At 36.9% G+C, this 24,450-nt stretch overlaps 1 protein-coding gene across 2 annotated transcripts in view; it reads right to left on the bottom strand.

Annotated features, from left to right (window-relative positions):
* The window catches only part of USP12 (ubiquitin specific peptidase 12), a 38,770-nt gene that overhangs the window by 5,627 nt on the left and 8,693 nt on the right, over positions 1 to 24,450 (bottom strand). For both annotated transcript variants that reach the window (XR_003989948.1, XM_030475737.1), the window contains exons 2-7: positions 20,607 to 20,687; positions 14,645 to 14,858; positions 9,712 to 9,938; positions 3,876 to 3,952; positions 3,595 to 3,678; positions 948 to 1,145 (exon numbers count right to left, since the gene is read on the bottom strand). Coding sequence is in view for 1 of the 2 variants with exons in the window: in XM_030475737.1 (XP_030331597.1) it covers positions 948 to 1,145; positions 3,595 to 3,678; positions 3,876 to 3,952; positions 9,712 to 9,938; positions 14,645 to 14,858; positions 20,607 to 20,687 (881 nt within the window). In the remaining variant the exon portion in view is untranslated. The remainder of the gene's footprint in view (positions 1 to 947; positions 1,146 to 3,594; positions 3,679 to 3,875; positions 3,953 to 9,711; positions 9,939 to 14,644; positions 14,859 to 20,606; positions 20,688 to 24,450) is intronic.

Genomic DNA, 24,450 nt, shown 5'->3' with positions numbered 1-24,450 from the left:
AGAATTGGACAGAATGGTCAGAAATGGACAGAACAGATTTTCCCTAAAATCCAGAACAAGAGCAACCCAGAAAACTATGGCATAAAGGCTTATTTTCCAAAACTGTGCTGGCCAACTTAAGATGTAGTCATCTTAGCTCTACTGTAATCTTAGGTCTATCTAGGGGGGAATGGAGGTGTGAGTGAGAACATTGATGGACTGGAGCAAACTGCCCAAAGAGGCAGTGAATCAGCATTCCTAGCCACAAAAGTGAGCACAGTGCAATCTAATACTGAAGTTTGCCCTACTTTGAGCTTTAAGTAGTTGACTTCACAACATATATAATTCTGTGATTCTAGATGGTAAACCATCACTTTCAACTTCGGGGCTTTTGTCTACTCAATAAGCAGTTTGTAGAGCAGCCCTGATTTTAAGACTTGAAGCCACAAGAACATATGTTGAACACAGCAAAATCAAATACAAATATAACAGTCATATTTCAAAAGCAAGGAAACAAAATAATCAACAAAATTGGTAATATATGGATATATTTTAGAAAATGTTATTCAAGCTTTCAAAAGAAAACACCCTAAAGGAAATACTTTGTAAAGGAATATGTTCCATAATGCTTTCCTTCCTAAGAAACTTTTTTTAAAGTGATGTTTTAATGTTATTAGAGTAATATGATATTGCACGTTTTGTGGGGGTTTTTAAATGTAGTTAAGTTCATAAAAAGATCTGTGATGTGAAATACACCATTATCACTTTTTGCAATGAACTACCACAGCAACAAAGCCATATGCTGTCAGGATTGATACCATCTCCCCACAATGCTTTCTTTCTTAAGAAACTTTTCATTTAAGAAGTCTTTAAATGCTATTAAGAGTTACGCGGTACTGGGTGCTTTGTTGTGAGTTTTAAACATAGTTACGCTATACAAAAATGCCTGCATAAAATAGAGTTATTACCTTCCACAATGAACTACCACAGCAACAAGGTCATACATTCTGTCAGGATTGGTGGCATCTCCTGAGGTGTTAAATAAACGAAGCTCTAAAGGAAAAACTACTCTATAAGAGAGTTTTGTGTATCGATGCAGCTGATCCATGTATTTAAATCTCTTCAAATGGAGAGCTAGAATCATAGGCAGCTTTTTTACTTTCATCCTGAAGAACAAACAAAAAAAACCCAAAAATCCAACAGTATTTCAAATATCCAACCAAAACATTCAGTTGATATCAACAAACAAGAAACCTGCCTTATTGAAGTCTTAAAACAATTCTGCAAGCATTAAAAGCAGCTCAACTATTCAGCTGTTTACAAGTATGTCCTGTGTTGCTAAATCAAAGGTGGATTTTAACAATTGAGAGAATTGCAAATGTATTTAAAACAATAAGCTATAATATATAATAATAACAGCCATGATGAACCCACATAGTAATTTAAACATAATGACCACATAGCACAGTATTACATTTTTAAACATACCTAACCACAGCTTTCCTGAGTTCCCAAAAGCAAAACCTAGATCCCATTTGGTATACAGTGGAGGTATTGCAACAAAGTTGTTCCAGATATCCTGTTCCACCCCAATTACTCAGTAAACCAGCCAAGCCAAACAAGCTTTTTAAAGTAAGCTTTGTTACACTACTTTGTTACATATGTATTACTCCAAGTTTTCATTTCAAGCCATTCATTTAACATCACACCGAGGGATACAAATAGTACACTGTTATTCACCGTACCTCATTCTACCCAAATAAGATAATGCTGTGCTCTAGCATTTTGTACAAATGTTGCAGCATTATTTTGTGTCAGCCAAAGCCAGAAAGTGATAATCTAGTTTTACTGAGAGCACACTGGCCCCTTTCCCTAGTTGGAGGTATTGAGATCTCACACCAGTGCCTACAAATGCTCCTCAGGCAATCACAGCTGCCTGGCAGCAAAGAAACTTCCACTCTCTGGGCAATGAATCTGCCCACACTAACCGGGTGGCCAAGCTGGAGTGCTCTGCTTCTCGGCACAGCTGATTACCTTAGATCAGCACTGCGCTGAACTTTTCAAACTGCCTTCAGCCCCAAAAGGTAGCTCAGCAATCTCAACAACACAGCCCAGGTTTCAGACATGTCTACTAAAACCATATTTTCAGAATGCCAGGAATTATGTCTGTACAATTTTCAAGAGAGGCAGGCCTGGGGACAAAATCCTTAAAGCTCACCTTCCCTCCCTTTTTCTCATTAAACTTAGACTGATACTAACCTGTAGGAAACCCTGCTAGACTCAAATTTTCTCCATGGCCTGCAAATGAACTACGAAATGAAAAAAGCAGAAGGGCAGAAAGATGACAGAAGAAGCTATTTTTCAAAAGAGTTACATTTTTATTACTGAGATATAGATATAATTTCTGCTCTATTTTCTTTTTTCAAAATTAAGTCCTCTTCATATAATTCAATTGTGAGAATAGCTCTCTCGCTGGCGAAGAGATTCAGTACACCGTGTTTGTTAGTTGAGTAAACACTATCACAGATAAGCTCCATGTTATAGAGACTGAAGAAAATTACGACTGTAGTGAAACTGAACTTAAGCCCCACATGAAAAGCAAAATATAAATGATAAAAGCTGTGTTTTGCCAATATGGCAGTGCCTACAGTACAGGTTTTCTCAACACAGCTTATATTGGCCAGGGATCACACTACCTCCCACACAGTAAAAGAGCTCAGGCAACAGAACACAACAGGATAGGCCTGGCTTCACAACCCTCTAATACACACCGATTAGTAAGCTTAGGCAATGTGTGAAGGCAGACTTTGCAGATGAGATATGCCAAAAGCCATGTGCTGAATCTATGGTTAAACCAAATAACCAGAATCAGTGGTACAACCAGTAGAGCATGTCAGTGTTCCCACTCCTTCAACCAAATACCTTCCCAGATAATAAATACCCCACAACACACTAAATCAGAGGTTTTTCAAAGGTGTAAGCAAGACTAAAAGAATTATCAGGCAGACAAGAACTGTTTTTAAACATAATGAATTTCAGGCTTTCACGGAGCTCCTGATGCTTTTCAAGAGCAGAAGTGAAGCAGAAGTTTAGCACAACTAACTGTGCACTTTTAAGAAACCAGAAACTCAGTTAACAAAAAAAGTTACAAGCCTCATTCTGACCAAAACTGAAAAAAGTGCTATCAAACTGATTCTTACAGCAATTGGAAAAATTATTTTATTATCAAGACAAAACTGAGTTTAAAAAGTCACATGAAATCAGTGACTTTTCATCATTATGCATAATCTTTGATTAGTCACTGGCAGTTTCTTTTAACTTGTCTTTTTAACTTCTTTTTGGTCTTAAGACCATTCTTTTTCTCATTCATAACATAAATAATGATCGAATGAGTCCCAAAATGCTTTACATGGATTCTTATTACTCATGGAAGTAGACTCATTGAATTCAAGCAAGAGGAATGCAACCAAGTTATTCTTAGGTGGAGGAAGAGTGAGAAAAACTAAGGGAAAAAGAACGTTCTCCCCCTGCCTCATACACAGACACACAAGGAAATACAAGAGAATTGTCATGAAATGCAAAGGTTATTTTTTGCCCTCCCGGAATCCAATGTACCTTTTATGTGCTTCTTGCTTACTGCGACATTCTTCACAGTAGTATTTGTATTCACTGCACAGTGTTTCTGTGTTGCTGAAACCCCTGAATGAAAAAAAAAAAAAGAAATGCTAGAGATACTATTTTCTTATCTGAAATACCTATAAAAACATGTACAATATAAACATAATTTTATACTATTAAATCTACATAAGCTAGAATTGTGACCTTTTAGTTTTACTTCCTGCTTTTTAGGTTAAAGATAAAAGATACATCCTGAAAATTCAGATCTTCGTGTCTACCTTAAACAATGAGTGATTGAAGTATTCTGCTCCACATCAACTGAAAGGTCTAAGAAGTCTTCATCTTTGCTGCTTATCTGCATACGAAAAGAACCAACAGATTATAGTTAAACCAAGTTATATTAATTTATCTCTGTTTTTCAGTACCATTTTCTATTGACAGAATGCATCTCTTAACTTATAACAGCCTTTTAAAAACTGTTATAAGTGGCCTTTCTATTTCAGAGATTTGCTAGATCTGTTTCTGATTTTGTTCAGAAAGAGGGAAGTGTGTACGTGTCTGTGAGGGTATACAATGCCACTTGTCATTATGCTGTGATTGCAGCTTAACAATATTAATGCCAAGCTCCTTGTACACCTCACCCTTTTCAAAAGAACACAATCATTTTCTATTTAGTGCTCTCACCACTGTTCTTCTCCTATGATTCCCTCCCACCGAGGGCTGTGTATTTGCATGTCATAGTGTCCTTAATAAACAGCACAAATACTTTGAAGCCTCTTCCTGGTTAGATTCATACTATTAAACGAGCAGCAGATAGCAAATTTGTTAGTAAATGAGAGCTTGGGACTTGGTCTGATAGGGACAGAATAGTACAGAGCCATTTCTTGCAAAAAGAAATTCTTAGAAGCAGAGAATATATTCCATCACCAATCCTGAAAAACGGTGAGGGATGAAATCCACAGCTGCCCTGAAAACCATTTATGTTATCAAAAGGTTTAGGAAACAGTAATCTGCAGCCTTAACTTTTGTCTGCTAGTGTTTCCTCTCTAGGGATAGTCAATGCCACTGTTGAGAATGTTCTCTGCCTTTTATTACTCCTGGGTACAAAAGTAAATGTTTTTAGAAAAGATGCTTGGCTGCAGCTTCTTGATTGAAAGCAGGAAAAGTTAAACAACTACAGGAGAACTACTTGTAAATTGATCTTTAAAACATATGAGATCTATGTTCCCTTTTCAACTCAGAATAAGAAATAAATTTGGGAAGTTTTTCTTCTTTTCTCTTATCAAGAGGTAAGAAATACAATTCCTAGGGGCAGCATACACAGAAAATTAAAAAAACAAAACAAAACAAAACCCCCACAGATAGTCAAGACAACTATTTTTGAGAATTAATACAAAATCAAAAAACTTATGAAATTAAGTTAAAAGTTTCTGTTAATATCTGTGGGAGGACTGGGCAAGGACTCCTTCGGTACCTACTCTTCGCAAGAGTAAGTGTACGTCTACAAAAAATGTCACTATGCCAGTATACATCACATCTACTACAACATTTAGTTGCTGAAGTGCAATGTTCATACTTTTAAAGAGATCACAGAACATATATGGAAAACTTCCAACATGTTTTTAGGGTGGGGAAAAAAAAGCCACCTGCATCTTTGGTGTGCTGCCCTGTCTTCAGGGATGTACTATGGTTTACTTATGTGGACAATTCTTCAAAATATCCCATTGCAACCACTTTTGGAATTATCAAACTTAAGTTCATAACACTAGGAACTCTGGTGGAAATCACCTTAGCCTAGAGATTAAGAATGGCTCAGGAAAAAACCACATCAGTTCTAGAAAATACTCTGCTGCAGTCTTCAGCTAGGACAGCTGGAACTAAGGGCTCATGTGGTCAGTGTTATTCAGTCATGCAATTAGATAGTTCTTCCTCTCTTGGTCTGATAAAAAAAAATTCCATGAAACAACAAAGATTTCACAGGCAGCTTTATCTCACACAGACATTATAAGGGCAGGGAGGAGATGGAGAAGATGAAAGGGATGTGTTGTACTTGGTTAAAGAGAGATTGGTACTGAAAGCAGAAGTTTGCAAAAGGAATTCTTCCATTCTTAGAGATAATGCTGCCTTAAAGAACTTCTCTCAGATTAGCCAATCCATTATGCGCTTAGGATCAAGAGGAACCATTAAAGGCTGTATTGAAAGAACAGCCAAGTTGATTTTTTCCATCTATGTTGATAATTTAGAAATTGCTAGTCTTAAAAATAAAGATTTTTTGAACATTAGTATTTGAACAGTACTTTTTTTTTTCCCCTCAACATTAACTCATACAGCTTTAATTAAACAAAAAAGTCATCCTCCACTCTAACCAGCCTACCTGTCGCCCTGCTTCTGTAGAGGTTTTGTTTCAAATAAACACCACTAAGTTCCTTAGACTAAAGTCACCAATGCTATATACATATTTCAATTGTCTATACAATGAAAAAAAGATGGACATGGTCAGAAGATCTCATCACTTGCAGAATCAAGCCTTGATGTGCTCAAAAAGCCGTCTGTGTTCTCCTAACAGGAGTATCTGAATAATTGTGAAGAATTTCGGTGCTCCAGTATCCTGGCTAAAGGGGATGGTATGTTCTTCTCACATCAAGGACATAATTGCAGCTCAGCAGTACTCTGACAACCAATGTCACACAGAACAGAAAACTCAGAAGGCTAGAATTCATGGAATCTACATCTCTTTCAGTCAGGAATTTCACTAGCAACGCGAAGCAGCTCATGGACAAAAGAGCTTTTGCAACTGTAGGCTCCCATGTTTGCAAAACCAGAAACTATTTTTAAATGAAGCTGAAACAAAAGACATGATTTATCTCGGTTTCATTAAAAAAAAAAAAAAAAAAAAAAACAACAACAAAAAAACCCAACGAAAAACCACCAGAGAAAAAAGTAGGCCATATTTTAGACTTCTATAGTACTCCTATAAGAGAGAATACTGAGATTTTTCTTATTGCCTTCTCTCAGTCCAAAGTAGAATTGAGCCAGAACTTTATGCCCTGTAGAGTCATTTGAACACAAGACCAAGACCATCAGCTGTAGAAAACCATTAGTGATACGTCTGGTGCTTTTGACCCAAGACAATTCCCTGTTTTTTTCTGTAGAAGTATTGCCCACATTAATCTGTTCCAAATTTAAACTCAGTGAGGTCAATTACATTATTTTCTGGTTTACTGTTATTCTTTCCTTACATCGTGTGAGATAAACCTGTAACACCAAGTAACTTCTGGATCATTTTTACCAATTGCCACAAAAAATTTGTAACATTCACTTCATCATACTACCTCTACCAAGGAAGAGGCAAAGCATCGTAACACAAAATCACATTAAAAGTGTGTAGAGTCAACTTACAATCCATTTTGTAACATTTATTTTATGGTGTGGATTGACCCACTACACAAATCTTTGTTAAAGAATCACATCTATGTTCCTTGTATTCCACTGTCCACACTTGAACCGAGGATAAATCTTTAATCAGTTAATTTTTTATCATAAGGATGGGCTGAGACTGTGTGTCCTGGGAAGAAGCTCTTTTCTACAATCAGGACAACTCAAATTAGTATAAAATCTTGCCATGCTGATTTTAGGAACATTGAGTAGGTTTGGCCAGTTAGAAGATAATCATTCTCACTTAGAGAAAAGATATACTATGCTTTACATTTAAGAATGCATTAAATTCCAAATCTAAATAAAAAAATACACTAAGGTTATTGTCTTATCATTAAAAAGCACTAATTCATCCACTAATCCATCCACTAATTCATCCACTGTTCATGTAATCTTTCATGAGCTGCATCCAAGTACTCCTGACATTTAAATTATATTTCTAAACACAGAAAGACTCTAAATGCCAACAGCTTCCAATAAACATTAAAACAATCATATATGCTCACTATATTTGAAAGTAAGATAGTATTCACAGCAATATTACTTATTTAATGTGTCTAAATCTGTTTCTAAGTACTGATTTTCAGGTCACTGTGTTTTAATTAGAAACAAGCTGATGTGCTGAATAGACAGAAGCTGATAAAATAGTTTGCAGATTATTAGAAGTTGAAATTATTATTATTGGAAAATAAAGGCCCTAATATACTAAAACCCCATGTGCATTACAACACTGAATTTAAAATTCAACCGTCTAAGGAGGCACAGTGGCAAACAGACATGGAGTATCCTGTTCAGCAATAGGTAGCAGAAAAATAGAACTGACCCATCTTAGTAAAACTCAAAATTGTGATAGGCCTGGTAACTAATAAAGCATGCTGGCAAAGAGCATACCAGCATTTAAAAATTGTACTAAGGACTGTATCTAGGTTAAAATCCTGACAGCAGTTATTCACTATGCCATAGTGAAGAAATGTAATGATGTCAGTCATGTTAAGAGACTAAGCTAAACTTACGTTTCAAGAAGAAAGAAAAAAGTATCAGTTCAAGAACCGGAAGAGAAGCAATTGACAGTTGCCATGAAATAATTATTAGGGAGGTGAAACCTACCAGGAAAGAAAATATAGTAGCCAGAAATCATCACCTAAATTACGCAAACACCATGATCTGTGGAGGTCTGCAGTTACATTACATATGACATCAGGAAGCTATTTTCTTTGAAATAAAAGAGAGGTGGGTATTTCTAGAAGATGGAGAAAATTGCATGTGAAATATATAGATTTAATCTGATTAATTCCTCCTTTCCAAGGTCATGCTGAAATATGCTCATTACCTAATTAAGTTAAGGAAAATAGGTATGAAGAGTCATACAAAATACAGTCATTTAGTTTTTTTATGATATCTAAGGCACAGATCATAACAGAATTACTGTGATTTTCAAATTGTACTGCTTTTTCTCTTTCTCAAGCTGGTAAAATTCAATTATGACTTTTTTCTGAAATATATGCTTTTTCTTATTGTAGATCTATTCCCAAAGAAAATTTTGTATAGCTTGCTCAAATGAGTAGTTTATTTCTCAGGGTCTAATATTAGAATTCCTGTGAAAATACATTTAAAAAAGCATTACTTTTCCTGCACATTAAGTTATGTTCTTTGAGAATCCCAGTCTACTGTCTCAGTGCTAAAAGCCAACCATAGATTCTTGATTTCAATGGCTTTAAATTTAAAAACTAGAAATTGGTAGAAGCTGAATCACAATACTTATTATCACTAAGCATGACATTAGGTCATCAAGACATTAAATTTGAGAACTCCACATCCCCAAGTAGCACGCTTCATTGCTCTTAGGAATATATCATTTTAGGATTCTCTAATCTAAATTTTGAAATTCATAGAATCATAGAATCTTAGGCTGGTTTGGGTTGCAAGGGACTTTAAAGATCACCTAGTTCCAACTCCCCTGCCACGGGCAGGGACACCTCCCTCTAGACCAGGTTGCTCCAAGCCCCTGTGTCCACCCTGGCCTTGAACACTGCCAGGGATGGGGCAGCCACAGCTCCTCTGGGCAACCTGTGCCAGTGTCTCACCAACCTCATAGTAAAGAATTTTTTCCTAATGTCTAATCTGAATCTACTCTCCGTTTAAAGCCATTCACCCTTGCCCTATCACTACCTGCCCTTGTAAAAAAGTCCTTCTCCAGATTTCTTGCAAGCCCCCTTTAAGTATTGAAAGGCTGCAACAAGGTCTCCCCGGAGTCCTCTCTTCTCGAGGCTGAACCACCCCAGCTTTCTCAGCCTGTCTCCATAGGAGAGGTGCTCCAGCCCTTGGAGCATCTTTGTGGCCTCCTCTGGACTTGCTCAAGCAGGTACACGTCCTCTCTTGTGTTGGGGCCCCAGAGCTGAAGGCACTACTGCAGGTGGGGTCTCGCAAGAGCAGAGTAGAGGGGAAGTTGATTATGATCACACTGACAAAAAATCAAGCAAGCATTTTGGTAATATTGACATAACCCTTTCCTCCAATTCAGTTGCTGAAATTTTCTCATTAACAAAGAAAAAATGCAAATGTTCATATGAATGTACGATTTCTAAAGAAAGAAACTAGTATGTTACTCTAGATAAATGAATAATGATACATGAAGTTCTGAAACAAAGAATTCATTTTATGAAGTATAAACAGACTTACAGTTTCACATGTAAGACATCTGGTTTCATTAGTTAATGTTCCCTGAAAGATTTCATGAACCCAGGTTGGGTCTGGTGGGCTGTTATTTTCGTTGTCGATGTTGCCATTAGGTAGGCGACCATTTTGTTTCTCTTGTTTTCTTTCCTCTTGCAAGATATCCGCAATTGTATTTAATAGATAGTTTAAGAACTCATGTGCATCCTGCTGCATGTAGTTATCAAAAAGCTCTACAACATAAAACAACAGAAGAGTTTTTATTAGATCGGTTAGTGCTATATACAAAAATATTTTTAAGAGAAGTCAAATCTCAAAACCAGTCTTTATTTCTTGAATCATTCATGGTAATACATCACCAACACAAAATGTGTACTTCATAAACTAAGCCAAAAATATAGGGGATGGGAAGACGGGAGGGCAAGTCAGCTTACATTCTCAGAAATCTCTCAGCTGATGGGAATTAACAGAAGAGTGAGCCATTCTGCAAGAAAACTAGGGCATGATTCAGCTACCTAAACATAGGTGTGCATACAGCGCCACCTGAAATTTTATAGCTCATCCCATCCAGCTTCTAGATGCCAATCCATGATGATTTGACTCCCCTACAGGGGCTATGCTATCTCTGCAAAGCTTAGGTCAATGTCTTGGATAACACAGGACATCTCAAATGGCAGAGGATGCTGATATTTTCCATAAATTAACTGAGAACTTATGACAAGAAATGTTTCCTCATCTATATGAAGCTTCAATGTCTGTATGAGCGATGAGGCCCTCAACAGACAGACAGGAGCAGCCTCACCTTCACAAGCCCTGGCCCTCATGGAGGACTTCAACCACCCCAATACCTGTTGGAGGGACAACACAGTAGGGCTTGAGCAATCCAGGATATTCTTGGAATGAGTTGATGACAACTTCCTGCTCCAGGTGATAGAGGACCCAATGAGGAGGTGCTATGCTGGACCTTGTTTTCACTAACAAGGAGGGGCTGCTGGGAAATATGAAATACAAGAGCAGCCTTGGCTGCTGTGATCACAAAATGGTGGAGTTCAAGATCCTTATGGTGGTGAGGAGGGTGCACAACAAATCATTACCCTGGACTTCAGGAGAGCAGACTCTGGCCTCTTCAGGGATCTGCTTGGTAGAAGTACTGTGGAATAAAGCCCTGATGGGAAGAGGGGCCCAACAAAGCTGGTTAATATTCAAGGATCACCTCTTCCAAGCTCAGGAGTGATGCATCCTGACAAAGAGGAAGTCATGCAAAAACATTGGGAGGCCTGCATGGATGAACAAGGAACTCCTGGAGAAACTCCAACACAAAAAGGAAGTCTACGATGGGTGAAAGCAAGGACAGGTAGCCTGGGAGGAACACAGACAAATTGTCTGAGCAGTCAGGGATTAGGCTAGGAAAATGAAAGCCCTGATAGAATTAAATTTGGCCAGGGACCTCAACGGCAACAAGAAAAGTTTCTACAGGTATGTTGATGATAAAAGAAAGATGAGGGAAAACATGGGCCCTTTCCGTACGGGAATGGGAGACCCGGTTACCCAGGATATGGGGAAGACGAGGTACTCGGTGACTTAGTCTTCACCAGCAAGTGCTGCAGCCACACTGCTCAAGTAGCAGAAGGCAATGGCAGGGACTGGGAGATTCAAGAACCACCCATAGCAGAAGAAGGCCAGGTTCAAGAACATCTAAGGACCCAGGTGGTGAGGGTAATGAGGCACTGGAACAGGTTTTCCGGAGAAGTTGTGGATGCCCTATCCCTGGCAGTGTCCAAGGCCAGGTTGGACAGGGCTTTGAGCAACCTGGTCCAGCAGAAGGTGTCCCTGCCTGCGGCAAGGTGGTTGGAACTGGATAAGCTTTAAGGTCCCTTCCAATCCAAACCAGTCAAAGATCCTATGATATGTTCTATCACAGGACTAACATGAACAATAAATGCTCAAAACGTTGCTCTATTTATTTTCACTTTTAGGGTTTTAAGTCTACCACTCTGTCACAAGCACAGTGTCATCAATACTAGCAATGAAAAGAAGAATAAAACTAAAAATCTAGAGATACTGATATATTTAAACAACTATTTTCTTTCTCAAAGCTTTTTAAGTAAGGTAGTATTTACAGAAGCCAAATTAGCCTAAAGTTCTAGCCACGGCAAAAGCAAACAGGCTTCAAATAAGGACTTCAAGTAATAAATAGATCGGTCTTTCAAGATGTTAAATATTGCTTCTAGACATTGGTATATGTGACACTTTTATTACTGGTGGACCTGCTGGATAGATAATAATGGATTCACTATGCTTTACGTTTCATGTCCTCACTCTGTCAGCATTTCTAAGCATAATAATTTTAGGATTAATTCAGTGGAAGAGGAATAGTTTCACATACTTGCAATGTACAGCAATGATACAGATTAAAGCATAAAGTTGAACTCTTTCTTACAAGTCTTCTCTCTGGCTTATGTTCAAATTGGTACTACTCTGAAAACATCGTTTATTGTAGTCCCCTGGGATATCAACCTGAGAAATCCCCTGCTGCTACAAATCCCCACATAAGGAATGGGGCTAAGAAAACCATAGAGGCATTGAACCAGATGTGGTAATAGTTACTACTTCTCTCTCTGACCAGGAATTGTTACAAGGAAATTTACTTTAATTTAAAAAACATTCTATATCACTGGCTAATATCATACAAGTCTTTCAATGTGCAATTACTTCAATTAATTATAACTTGCAATTTCCTTGCAGTCCAAGAATATACTATGACACTGGCCTTCAGTGGGGGGATAATTCCAAAGACTGGAAAGATGAATGGAAAAGATACTCAGTGAAGCTGAAGTTTAAATGTGCATACAGGAACTACATGGAAGCTTTACTATCAATCGCTTGATGGCATCCAGGAGTAAACTTCAAAAAGAAAAAAATCCCTATTTATTAACAAAGTAGAGAGAACTTCATGCTAATCTAGATAATCTGGAGAGGTTAAGTAGTGCAATAGGTCAGCCAAGAGTATGAATCAAGAAGTTTATTTAATGAACTATTACACTACTTTTGAGAGTAAGAAGAAGTTCAAGTCTGAATCTATTCAACTGTAAGGTCTTTATTTAATCAAGTAAATCAAGGCAGAACAAGAGCTACAAGTCTCTCGAGGTAAAACACTTCAGAGGTTCTTCACAGCGTTATATCACAGATCTCTCAGGTCTATGTGCCCGGTCAGTAAATTAGCAGTAAGTACAACAGAATGAAAGGTTCATTTTACGATTAGAAGAAATTTAAGCAAAAGTAACAGTATACCTTTGGCTGACTTGAAGCCAGCAGCTGCTTCCCAGCCAGTTAAGCTTTAAAGTCATTAATATATGTATGCTGTATTCAGACATTGAAAATAAAGATGGAATAGCAGCACTGTAGTCTGGAATACACTATGTTCTCAGTCATCACCCTGCTATAGCCAGATACCAACTGAAACAGAACCTAGAATTGGTGTTGCATACCTGATTCTTTAATTTACTCTTCTTTAAAGCTCAAAATTATATACCTTTAAAATAATCACTTCATAGCATATATGATGTCCATGTAACCACTGCCTGACAATTTAGCCGTTTATTTGTAGAAAAGGTGAGAGTATTATCATTAAAAGAAACCCAAAAAGCCAACAAGAGCTGAACTTTCTCATCGGACTTCTCTAAGTTTCCAGTTGCCTTCTCCCACTTAGAATGACATAATTAAGCGTTAAAAAAAAGAGTTTTTAGAAAGAACTTAATGGCTCCTGTGGTTTACTTTCTGCTTTCCATTTGAACCATTCTCCATGTTTGTCGTATTTAGTCAACATTCATTGACATAATGAACTACTTCTGTAAATGCATCAACGTACGTGCATACTTCTCAAGTATACTTACCAAAGAACTGAATGACAGTTTCTATTCTCCACAGGAAAGAGAACAGAAGTTTCTATTCTCTTCACAGGAAAGAGATTGTACATTACCTGATAGCCTTTTTTAAACAATATTATTACAACTTATGGTGTGCATTTGCTGGAGGGGTCACTTCAAATTAGGAATGTCACCATAATATTTTACTTCTTGTTTTTACTATAGATATGGTCATCGCAGCATTTAAACACTTTTTTAGCCTGCATATATAGTCTTGCAGAGATTACAACAGCATGAACACGCAGGAGTGTTAAATATGGTAGTTTATACAGTTTATTCAAATCTAGTGGTTATTTTTTGGAAAAGTTTTATGTTATATTTTTATATAACTGTATGCAAATTGAGTACTAGATTGTTTCATTTACATTTTAACATTGAATTATTTTCTAAAACATTCTGACCAATTAGCCCTGCAGATAAGAAACCAGAAATGTTTAAAATCTCTGGAAATCTCTTGTGTTTTAGGATATCAATTACACCTAAAAAAATAAGACAAAACTACTTAGTGATTTTAAAATTCATTAATCCTTTAAAAAGTAGGTCAAGCTAAGTACTGCATAAATTCTAAATGAATTTTAAAAATTGTGGGGTTTTAAGCTAGATTCTTGCAGAGAAGTCTTACCATCCTTCCCACACACTCGGCTTGGGAGACTGATTCCTGCATTCAAAAAGTAACGTTTTTTTAAACATGGAGCAAAAGTTGTACAGTGAATTTTGATTATAAAAAGACAATTCATAGAGAGGCAAAATTAGCAAGCAATTTCCTAAGCAGCCCCTGACAATACACTCAGTTCTACATGAAGAGAGACAGACAAGGGTTCTCTCTCAAAACAGCCCCAGGGTTACACCCTTATTCTAGAGACACTTCTTTGCTATACTGCAGCACTAAGAATACTTCCCATGTGTAACAAACATATGGGTATCCCACTATGTCAACTTCAGAATTAAAACATATAGCTATGATTTAACCACAATAGCTATGATTATTACACAAGAAAAAGAAAAAAAGTTACCATTTTCTTTTCGTAACCTTGTTATAAATTTCTTGGGAGGTATTACTCCAACTTTTTTCTTCTGGGTAGCTATACTGTGGAACAGATCAGCTAAGCATGTAAGGAGATTCTCTTTTTTTCTTGGTTGACTCTTGTATGCTAAGACTTTGTCTCGAAATGGTCGACAAAAGTAAAGTGCCTGAAGAACTGAATTGCAGTAGCAGGTATTCCCAAACTATAAAATAAGAGACAGATCTATTAGCTTGCATTGTATTACTGTAAAGACATAAAATTAAATCCAAAGCATAAGAGAATACATAAGAAGGGACAAATTTTCTGCAAGTCATTTCTTCTTGACTTAAAAATAGTAAAAAATACTTCTGTTTTGCAAACGATTAACAAGTACACTGTATATAAGTTCAAGAATAACCTAGGTCAATTTGAACAATACTATCTAATTTTGTCTCACTTGTCAATTTAACTTATTAGTAATATTTCGCATTTACTTGGGTCAAAATGTTCAACAAATACCACCAATTTCACAGTGCCCAAAATATGCCTGGGTAAAAATATCTATCCATCTACTTAAGTCAGCTACAACAGCAAAGAACAGGCACAGCATGACCTTGTACTGTGAAAAAATTCAGCTTTTACTGTGAAGAAATTGAGACCTTCTAAGACACTTCAGAAATCGGATTCTACATATCTTATTAGTTGTGATCAAAGTCAGAAATAATGCTATAACTTGTTTCTAAGGTTACAGTGACCCTCATATTAGGGTGACAGGGTATGTAATGATAGAACAAGGGGGAATGGCTTTAAACTGTCAGAAGGTAGATTTAACTAGATATCAGGAAGAAGTTCTTCCCTGTGAGGGTGGTGAGACCCTGGAACAGGTTGCCCAGAGAAACTGCGGCTGCCCCGTCCTTGACAGTGTTCAAGGCCAGGTTGGACGGGGCTTTGAGCAACCTGGTCTGATGGAAGGTGTCCTTGCCCATGGCAGGGGGTTTCGAACTAGATGATATTTAAGGTCCCTTCCAACCCAAACCAGTCTATGATTCTATGACATGATTCTATGACAGGATTGGCATTCAGGAGTTTTCTTGAAACAGTGCAACATGGCCTCTTCAGGATTCAAAGCTGTGGCACAATCGGTAGCTTCAAATCAAGACTGAAAGTTAAAAAATGCACAAATTGGACATGCATATTTTGAAGGAGGCAAGCTACTGAATTGCAAGGGGGCAAGCAGAGTCAGCAGGAAAAGCATCCATAATCCCCTTTGTACCAGGACGCTCCAGATGTCCCTCTTCCCCAGACTCCTTCTACCTCATTGACACTGCCTCCAGCTTACCCGAACACTGCGAACACTCCCCACCACCTCTGTGAAGGCATCATGCGTTGCCGGTGGATACAGCCGCTCTAATTTTATGCTGCCCTCCTCCAGTGAAACCTATTATCTAACACTGAAAGTGTGAGAAAAATCTTTAAGGCCCTCAGCAAGTAACCCAACCTTTCAGCTGCAGTCACTCGACCTGCAAATTGAAGCACGTACCTACCACGCACGTTCTGTAAAATGTGAAAATAGTGTTCATATTCACGTTTTCTGTGAAGACAGTAGCACGTACGGGTAACAAATTCTAAGACTATATTGTGATAGGGAGACTGTCATATAGCAAAAAGAGGTGCATTTAGAGATATTTTAAGAACAGGTTCTTTCAATAGATAAAAAGAACTGAAAGCTTTTACATCCTAGCAATAACAGGGAAGCAACTGGTTTTTGCTATCCCCTGAATGAGGCAATGACAAACAAGAGCACCATGCAATTTCATCAGAAAACTGGGAAGTAAATTGTTTTATTTTAAATTAATTAAATATTAAGAACTACTTTCTAAATACCCAAGACATGCTCAAGAACGAGTACGAAGTGTACTTAAAAAAAAATAATAAAAAAATTAAGAAGTCTTAAGATCTCCATATCAAAAAGTGAGGAAATTAACGCCCATTATTTTTATTTATTTAAGGTAGGGAAAATGCTTATATTAGCTTCTTTGTCCAAATCTGCTCTCAAGAAGGTCAATGACCTTAAGAGGAAAACCAGGTTTTTTTCCTTAAAGGAAGCAGATGAAATTACACAGTAGTTTATGTCAAAACATTTAATATTGTAAGCTAACTATTTATGAGTTTATAATTAGAGACAGCCATAGAGAACTACATTAAAATGTTAAGAAAGTTCTTAAAATTAAATCAAATGGGAAAAGTGCTAAAATTTCTACAGCAAGTGTCAAAAGATGAAAAGGCAGCAAATTAGAAATTCCATAGTATTCCAATTTTAAAATGGAATAGTCTGATGATAAATTAATTCGAATGGTAATCATGCAGTGAGACACAACCAAAATACGAAGCAGCAGAGAACTCAGAACACTGAACAAAATTCAGATTAATTAAGATGAAAGTATGGTAATCTACATGCCTGTAGGTAGGAAACAAAAGCAAGCAGAGAAAGGTCATAAAATGTTTTCTTCAACCTAATCCAAAAGACAGTAAGCAATAGAAGATTGATTTAGAATGAACTCCTGAAAACCTGGCCAACAGACCCCTTTTGTTTCCCCTCACTGCCTCAGAAGCACAGCACTTGTAAGAAGGTTGGAAAGTGCTGTATGACAATATGCTTGTGAAGTCTACCTCAGAGTAACAGTGGCGAACTGTAAGAAAGACCATCATTGTAATTTTGTATCTTTCGCAGTCAGCCTGTGTGGCATACTGAAACTCCTCTAGCTCATTCAGGGAAAGGTAATTGAGGCTATATACAGCACAGCCATTTTAACCCATGTTTTCAACTGGTTTATTGCTTGCCTCCTTGTTTCTGCAAGAACCTTCTTAAAAAGTGCATATCTAAGAAAAGTACAAAAAACACAGTATCTGTTTTTTTCAGTTCATATTACATTTCTATTCCAAGTTCTGAGAAATCAGACTGTTTCCTTTTGCAAAAATACTGCACTCTGGACATTTCATACACATACCCTTTTTTTAAAAAAAAAAACCAAAACCAAAACCCACAACAAACCAAAATCATAGTTACAACACCCAAACCTGTGTGGAAATACAAAAGAGACAATCAGGAAAGCTGCGACAAAAACATCACAGACTAAGGCTTGTAGTTTAATCTTCTGATGCAACATACAACTGGGAAGAACCTTGGCTGATGAACGCTGCAGAGCTACAAAAACAAGCAAGAGTTCTACAAGAACTCAGATCTGCTGAGAACACTGTTTGAGCAGCACTAGGGTTCCTCCCAACTCTGATGTGTTGACAGATTGGATGACTTTTATTGCTGCAATGGGCCACGCCAGTAAATCAGATTTCTCCAAAATACACAATCCATTGCAGGAGACTGAATAACCAAACTTTCTGCTCTGTAAGTCTGGTAAACTGTTGAGGAGCCACCAGAGTAGCTCTTACAAGATTAAAAATGTTCATTATTTCATACTCATTGGATAAAATAATCCATTTAATTTGTCAAGGACATAGATTTGAATAGTTTGCATTACTGCACCATAGAGGGAAAGAAGAAAGATAGGCAGACTTGATGTTCCTGATTGTCCACGTGCACGGGACATCATACTACTAACATTTTCATCTCACCATCTATCTGAAATATTTCCTGCTGATTTAGTGAATGGTATCATCCTTCGAAGTCTAAGCTAAATTTTCCATTTAGAGCTTTCATTGACAGAATCAAACATCCCATCTGGTCTTACATATGCTTCCCACAATTGCCCTTTCTTAGTTTTCCTTTTACCTCTCTAATTGTTCTTTCAGCACATCCTCTGAATAATCCTTAGACTACACCACAAAACTGGAGGTGAGATAAGACAGTGATTCTACCTTCTCTTCTTTTACGCTACCCCTGAACAAACACTATCTTTACCACTGACAGACCTCTGTTTCAGAACTGTCATCTTTATCTAAAATCCTGACCTGCATTCTGGACACCTCAAATGCCTAGCTATGACAGAGGTAGAAGAGAGCTATAGATTTCCACATTATCTCAGTTTTTGCCATTACTCTGGACAAAGTTAGAACAAACAAAATCAATAAACAAATTAAAAAAATTTAGCACTAAATGTTAATGAACCTCTAATAAGAGGTTCACTTCTTGTAATTGCTATAACAATTAGAGAAATCAATGAAGGCAAAAATAGTGATTTCTATCACTTCTCAAACTAATAGTATTTTTAATTTCTTATCTAATTATCTAATATTTCTTTTAATTATCATTAGCTGTCATTCATTCTGAATGGCTATTGGCCATAGTTTGCTAATGAAGAGGTCACTACCTTTCTTTTTCCTGATAGATTTAAATTCTGAAAGCTTATTACACGTTTATACATATTTATATTATTATTTATATATATTTCTATTTCTGTTTATTTATTATATAATTTTATATATATATTTCTTTCTATAAACATACTGTGTTTGTAAACACAATCTGTAGAACAGATCTGAAAACCATCCAAGCAACAATATGACTGAATTTCCTTAGCCAACCGCTATACCCAAAAAACATGGCACCAGGGTGCCATAGATGTAATGGAATCCCATTTTACTATCTGTTACAATTCAAAGACTTCTGGTCTATAAAACTTTATTGTTTGGAGCTAAAATAAGCAACATTCCTGTACTACACAGAAAGTTTAGAGCACTCTGAGGTATCTTAGCTGCCTGCCTCTTATGGGTATGGCTGAGAGCAATGACTTAAAGACAGATCTCCCCTCAAATTTCCTACTCCCTCTGGACTACAGAAAGGCAAAATTTCTTTATATTTATTATACATTAGGAAGGTTGTCCTTTATTGAAACTTTTCTTAAGGTACAAGTATGTAAAACTTCAAGATTAGGTGCACAATACAACTTTACTGTTATTGTTAAGTCTTAAATTCTCTCTAGATTTGGACAAGAAATTAGGAAAACATATGATCTGTCAACAGAATAACAGAATTGAGAAGATAATATCATCATAACAGATAATAGCAGATAAGGACAGCTTTGATGGAAAGCCTAAGCTCTGCTACAGAACAAGTATTAACAGTTAACCTACTGTACTTCCCCTTTTCAGAGAAACGATGTGTCAATTTGAAGGTATTACAACTTTCACCATGAGAAAGGAAAAAATATCACTAATTTAAGTCATGGCATTTGAGATTCATGTAAGTCAGCTTATCAGTTAGAATGTTTACTGACTGCAAAGCGTATACTCAGATTTCACTCTTGAACCATGTCAGTGCTAAGAACCTAGAGGTAGAGACATATGTTACAGTAGCAGGATGGCATTAGAAGTAATTAGTTTCATTAAGAAAAGCAAGATGATAGCTCTTGTTAAATCAACTTGGTTGAAATGTGTACTTTCTGAAGCCCTAATGAAGAAAATTATTTAATATTTCATGTCAGAATAATGCTATTTCTCACAAGATACACTTTTCATTGGTAATACCGGAAATTAAAATGTAAATTATTCCTTAAGACTAATGACTGAATCGAACAATTCAGCACTTTTTTCCGCCACTGCTTTCCCCTTTGGGCTCAGTATTTTTTGTAAATCTTAATACAAACAGCAGATGTGAACACTTCATACCATCAACAGTCTTTCACAGATCTTTTCTTCTACTGTATTTATTCACTCAGATTGGCATATTATGAACTACAAGCTACATATTTTAAACAACCTTTTGTTAAGACTTAGACATTTTAATAGCAAGAAAATTATTTTAAAAAATAATCTACATTTTACATTAGTAAAATGAAATAAAGTATTAAATACGCAGTCCAACAAATACACTAAATATTGAAACACATTTCAATAAGTATGTATATTCAACTACTGTATCTTTCAGTGTTTTAATTCATCATTCTGTCACAGTCTTGTAATTTAATAAATCCACTGGTGGCATTTCAAAGCAATGAAGTTACGGTTTGAAACTTACATTAACCAAACCAAAATAGTGCTCATTGACTGGAAATTGCTCCGGACCAATCTCTTTCTCCAAAGCTGAGGCATTGGCGCCCTAGAAAAACCAAAAGCCATAAAATATCAGTGTTGCAACTATGTACACAGTGAATTTAACTAGTTGAGAAAAAACAAGAAGTTTTTTTGGCAAGGATAAATGACCAAAACAAACCAACCCCCCCAAAAAATAGGCTCCTAAAAAACCTGGTTACAACTACAGACCTTGCTAACACCAAACCAGTACCTTCAGATCTCAGACCATAAGACTTTGGTTTACTGAGCTTACTTGCACTGAAGGTCTCTCTAGTCAGGAGAGAGAAAAACAAAAATAAATGAGAGACTAAATGCTGAAAAGGGATGAAAAAACTTCCTGTCTCTACCCTAGAGATGGAAGAGAAAGCAGAGTTTGTGACCCAGCTCAGCAAGCACACATGGCAAATTAACTGAACTTATTTAGTTAATGCAAAGACAAGCTCATAGGCAGGATAACATTAGCCATGAATGCAGAAAATTCAGTCCTTTAAGTTCTCTGTTGATTTGCACTCTTAGGACATTTAGATTGTCCACAAAACCACTTCCCACAGGTCTTAAAGTAGACAGCAAGTCTTCTGTGCCATAACATAATGTTTCCCTACTTATAATACAGAGCCTAACACTCTTTCACCACAAGAAAACTATTCATCATAATCCAAAGTACCTTAGAGATATGTGTTTCCAAATATATTCTGTTCAAAAACATCTCAAGTAAGTTATATCATTTTCATGTATTTTCATGCAATTATACTGGTTTGATGTTCTGTATTTATTATTTTCAGACAGGAGCTTCTTTAGTAAAAACTGCATTAATATAGCATTGCAAAGCAGGTGATACAAGGCCAAATGGCAAGCTCCTTTTAACAAGTAATATTCATACTGTATAGCACATTTCAGAAAAAGTTAAAAAATGCATATTGGTCATAGGAAGCAAAGAGACTGGTCTGTTCCACCTACACTGAAAACATGAAATGTTCAAAGGGCTTTGTTAAATACCTTGAACTTTGTAAAATTTAAAGACAACATACTACAGCTTCTGTTGGTGCGCACTACAACTGCTGCAGCCTCTGCACAACAAATCTGCTGGGTCTGATCCTCAAAAAGAAGTCAGAGAAGGTAACTTTGGTTACTCTGTGGTTCCAACCAGTAACTGGGTTGGAATAAACATTGGGTTTCAAAGGAAAGAGGGGGTTTTGTTGGTGTGTTTTTTTTTTTTTTATTTAGAGACAGAAAAACCTCTACCCTGGAAAATTCAGAGAACTAAAACCCCCTAGCTTTCTGTGAGCTCTTACACTGATTGCTTTTAGAGAAAAGCAAATACATTCAACTTTAAATCCCTTTTGTTGCATACAACACCACTGATATATATATACACACACACACTACCAAACTAATGCATAAGCATGAATATTCCAGTATTCTAGTCTAAAGTCAGGCCTAAGTGAAGCTAAAATGGCACACAGTATACAGCAAAGAATCTTAAAAACAGATACAACTCCTTCCCGACAAGTTCTTTCTTTACACCAAAGATGTAGCAAATAGCCCTGGGCGTTACAACAGCAAAATTAAATCAAAATCACAACTGCATGAAAAATTCCATGCAGGATTTCACAGATTAATTACAGATAGGGGGAAGGGGTGTAGACTTAAAATTAGGACTGTATCAAAATGTATAAAATAAAAATGAAACTCTGTTTTGTGGTATCTGCCATGATGTGATTGTGGTATTGCAGAACTTAAGAGTGGTTACACAATCTAGCTTAGTAGTTCTGAAACTGGAAACACATGGTCAAAGGCCCAGTAGGAGGTAACAACTTTAACTAGAATAGAGCAAAAAAGAGTGTAACTCCACGCTTGAGACAGCACAGTTCTGCTCCATTCACATCACGACCCCAGCTGCTGATCGGTCATGTCATGTCATGGTCAGTCGTATCCCCTGCAACTATCCAGTACAATAAAGCCTCTCCTTTACTAGGGGCTTAGCTGCAAGGCTTACTACCTTAGAAGCTGTTCTCAGATGGTGATGTTGGTGCTAAGGAAAAGGGGTATAAACCCTCATTTAAGATTAAAGCACTCCACGACTTCTGAATATTCAGTTTTGCAGCCTTATTGAAATATACCCATGAGCTCTGGCAAGGTGGACATTATTTGCAAATAAACTAGGAAAACAAGAAACTGTGGAGGCCTTTTTATCCTATTGTTAAAATCTCTACTTCTTTAAAAATAAATACATTCAAGAGCAGGCTTTTAGGAAATTCTTTCTCTTTTAGAAGCTAGGGTGGAGTAGCTGCTTTATTCTGTCTTTGGAAGGAAGAATATTATGGTATAAACTTTGATGTTTCTGTTTTGTACAGACCTGAACTCCGTATTTAGTTTTCTAGCACAATAAAGACCCTGACTTGGCAACAAGACAGACATGCTGAGATACTCCCATATTGTTATGGTTTTCTGATTCTTCAAGGCTGTTTCATTCAAGGCTTAGACTTTCACATGATTTCAAAGCACGGCATTACCTATGTTTGAATGCAGCTGTTTATGAATGTTTTATTAATACAAACCAGCATGGATGTTTTACACCAATATAAAAACCCTCAAGCTACTCAGACTTCCCTCTACAGCTCTCTTTTGGTCTGTCATAAAGGATATTATTCCTCCCTCCAAAGAATCACTTCTACAGTGCACAGCACGTTGGTTGCAGAGAGTGAAAACATTGTATGCAGCAGGGGCTTGAAAGAGCATGCTAAAATGCATGTTCACATCTGACCCAAAGAAACTATTTTAAAACCTAACTATCCCTCACTGCAAAACATTCCTCATTCGTTATTACCATACACATTTTCAGTCCCAGCTGACTCTTCCATTCTGTGAATACAGATGTAGAGGGGAAGCATTGTGACACCACCAACTACTGTGGTATCATATCATCTTTTGGACAAGAAGACAGCAGGGGTTTAAGGCAGAAGTGGAGTCTATCTCTTTCCATCACCCAAGATGGACTTACTGGGCTTGGGATCTACACTTGGGAGATTTCAGTCTGTGATGCATGCTGCAGAATACAGAATTTCTTCCTCTGACACTTAACTGGGATGTAGGGAGATCCCAAAGTGAACCTCTCTTTCTTCGGGGCTCACTGAACAAACCATACAATAGGTGCTCAGCCCCCACACAGCAACTTGGCTTTGACATTGTGCAGAGGACAGAAAGAACATCATCAGCTTTGGTCAGTACACCCACCTTCAGTTTTCCCTACCCTTCTGAGTGGAAGCACACAAGGCATTACCAGAAGTAGAAAGGAACAGAGGCACAAAGTCCAAAAGAGCTAACATTGCAATAGAACTGGCATTTACTACTTTTTGCATCATATCAGTATAAAACCTATACATCACCAAACACTGCCTTACATTACACCCCTTCGAGCACAGACATAATTATACAGGCATACAGAGCACGTATTTATGATAGTTAATGCAATATAGCTTTACAAAGTGGAAAGTTTAGCAGCTAAGGTGTATACACAAAAACACAATAGAAATTAAGATTTGCATAACTTTCCTTTGTTACCGAAAATGATCCTGAAAACAATGTTAAAGTATCAATGATTATAAAAGAGTGTTCTCACACATAATGAAAGTTAGGTGTAAAGCTGACCTTTACTTCACTGTACACTTCATCCTGTGCTTAACTTCAAACTGATACGAGATAAATCAGGAGTAATCTTAGTTTAACCATGTTCAAATCAGTTGAACATGTATTGCTTATCTCCCCCACCAAGTTAGAGAAAAAGGCTT

Source organism: Strigops habroptila, chromosome 2 (assembly GCF_004027225.2).
Source record: "Strigops habroptila isolate Jane chromosome 2, bStrHab1.2.pri, whole genome shotgun sequence".
Taxonomy (NCBI): domain Eukaryota; kingdom Metazoa; phylum Chordata; class Aves; order Psittaciformes; family Psittacidae; genus Strigops; species Strigops habroptila.
This window is presented reverse-complemented; position numbering and strand designations above follow the sequence as displayed.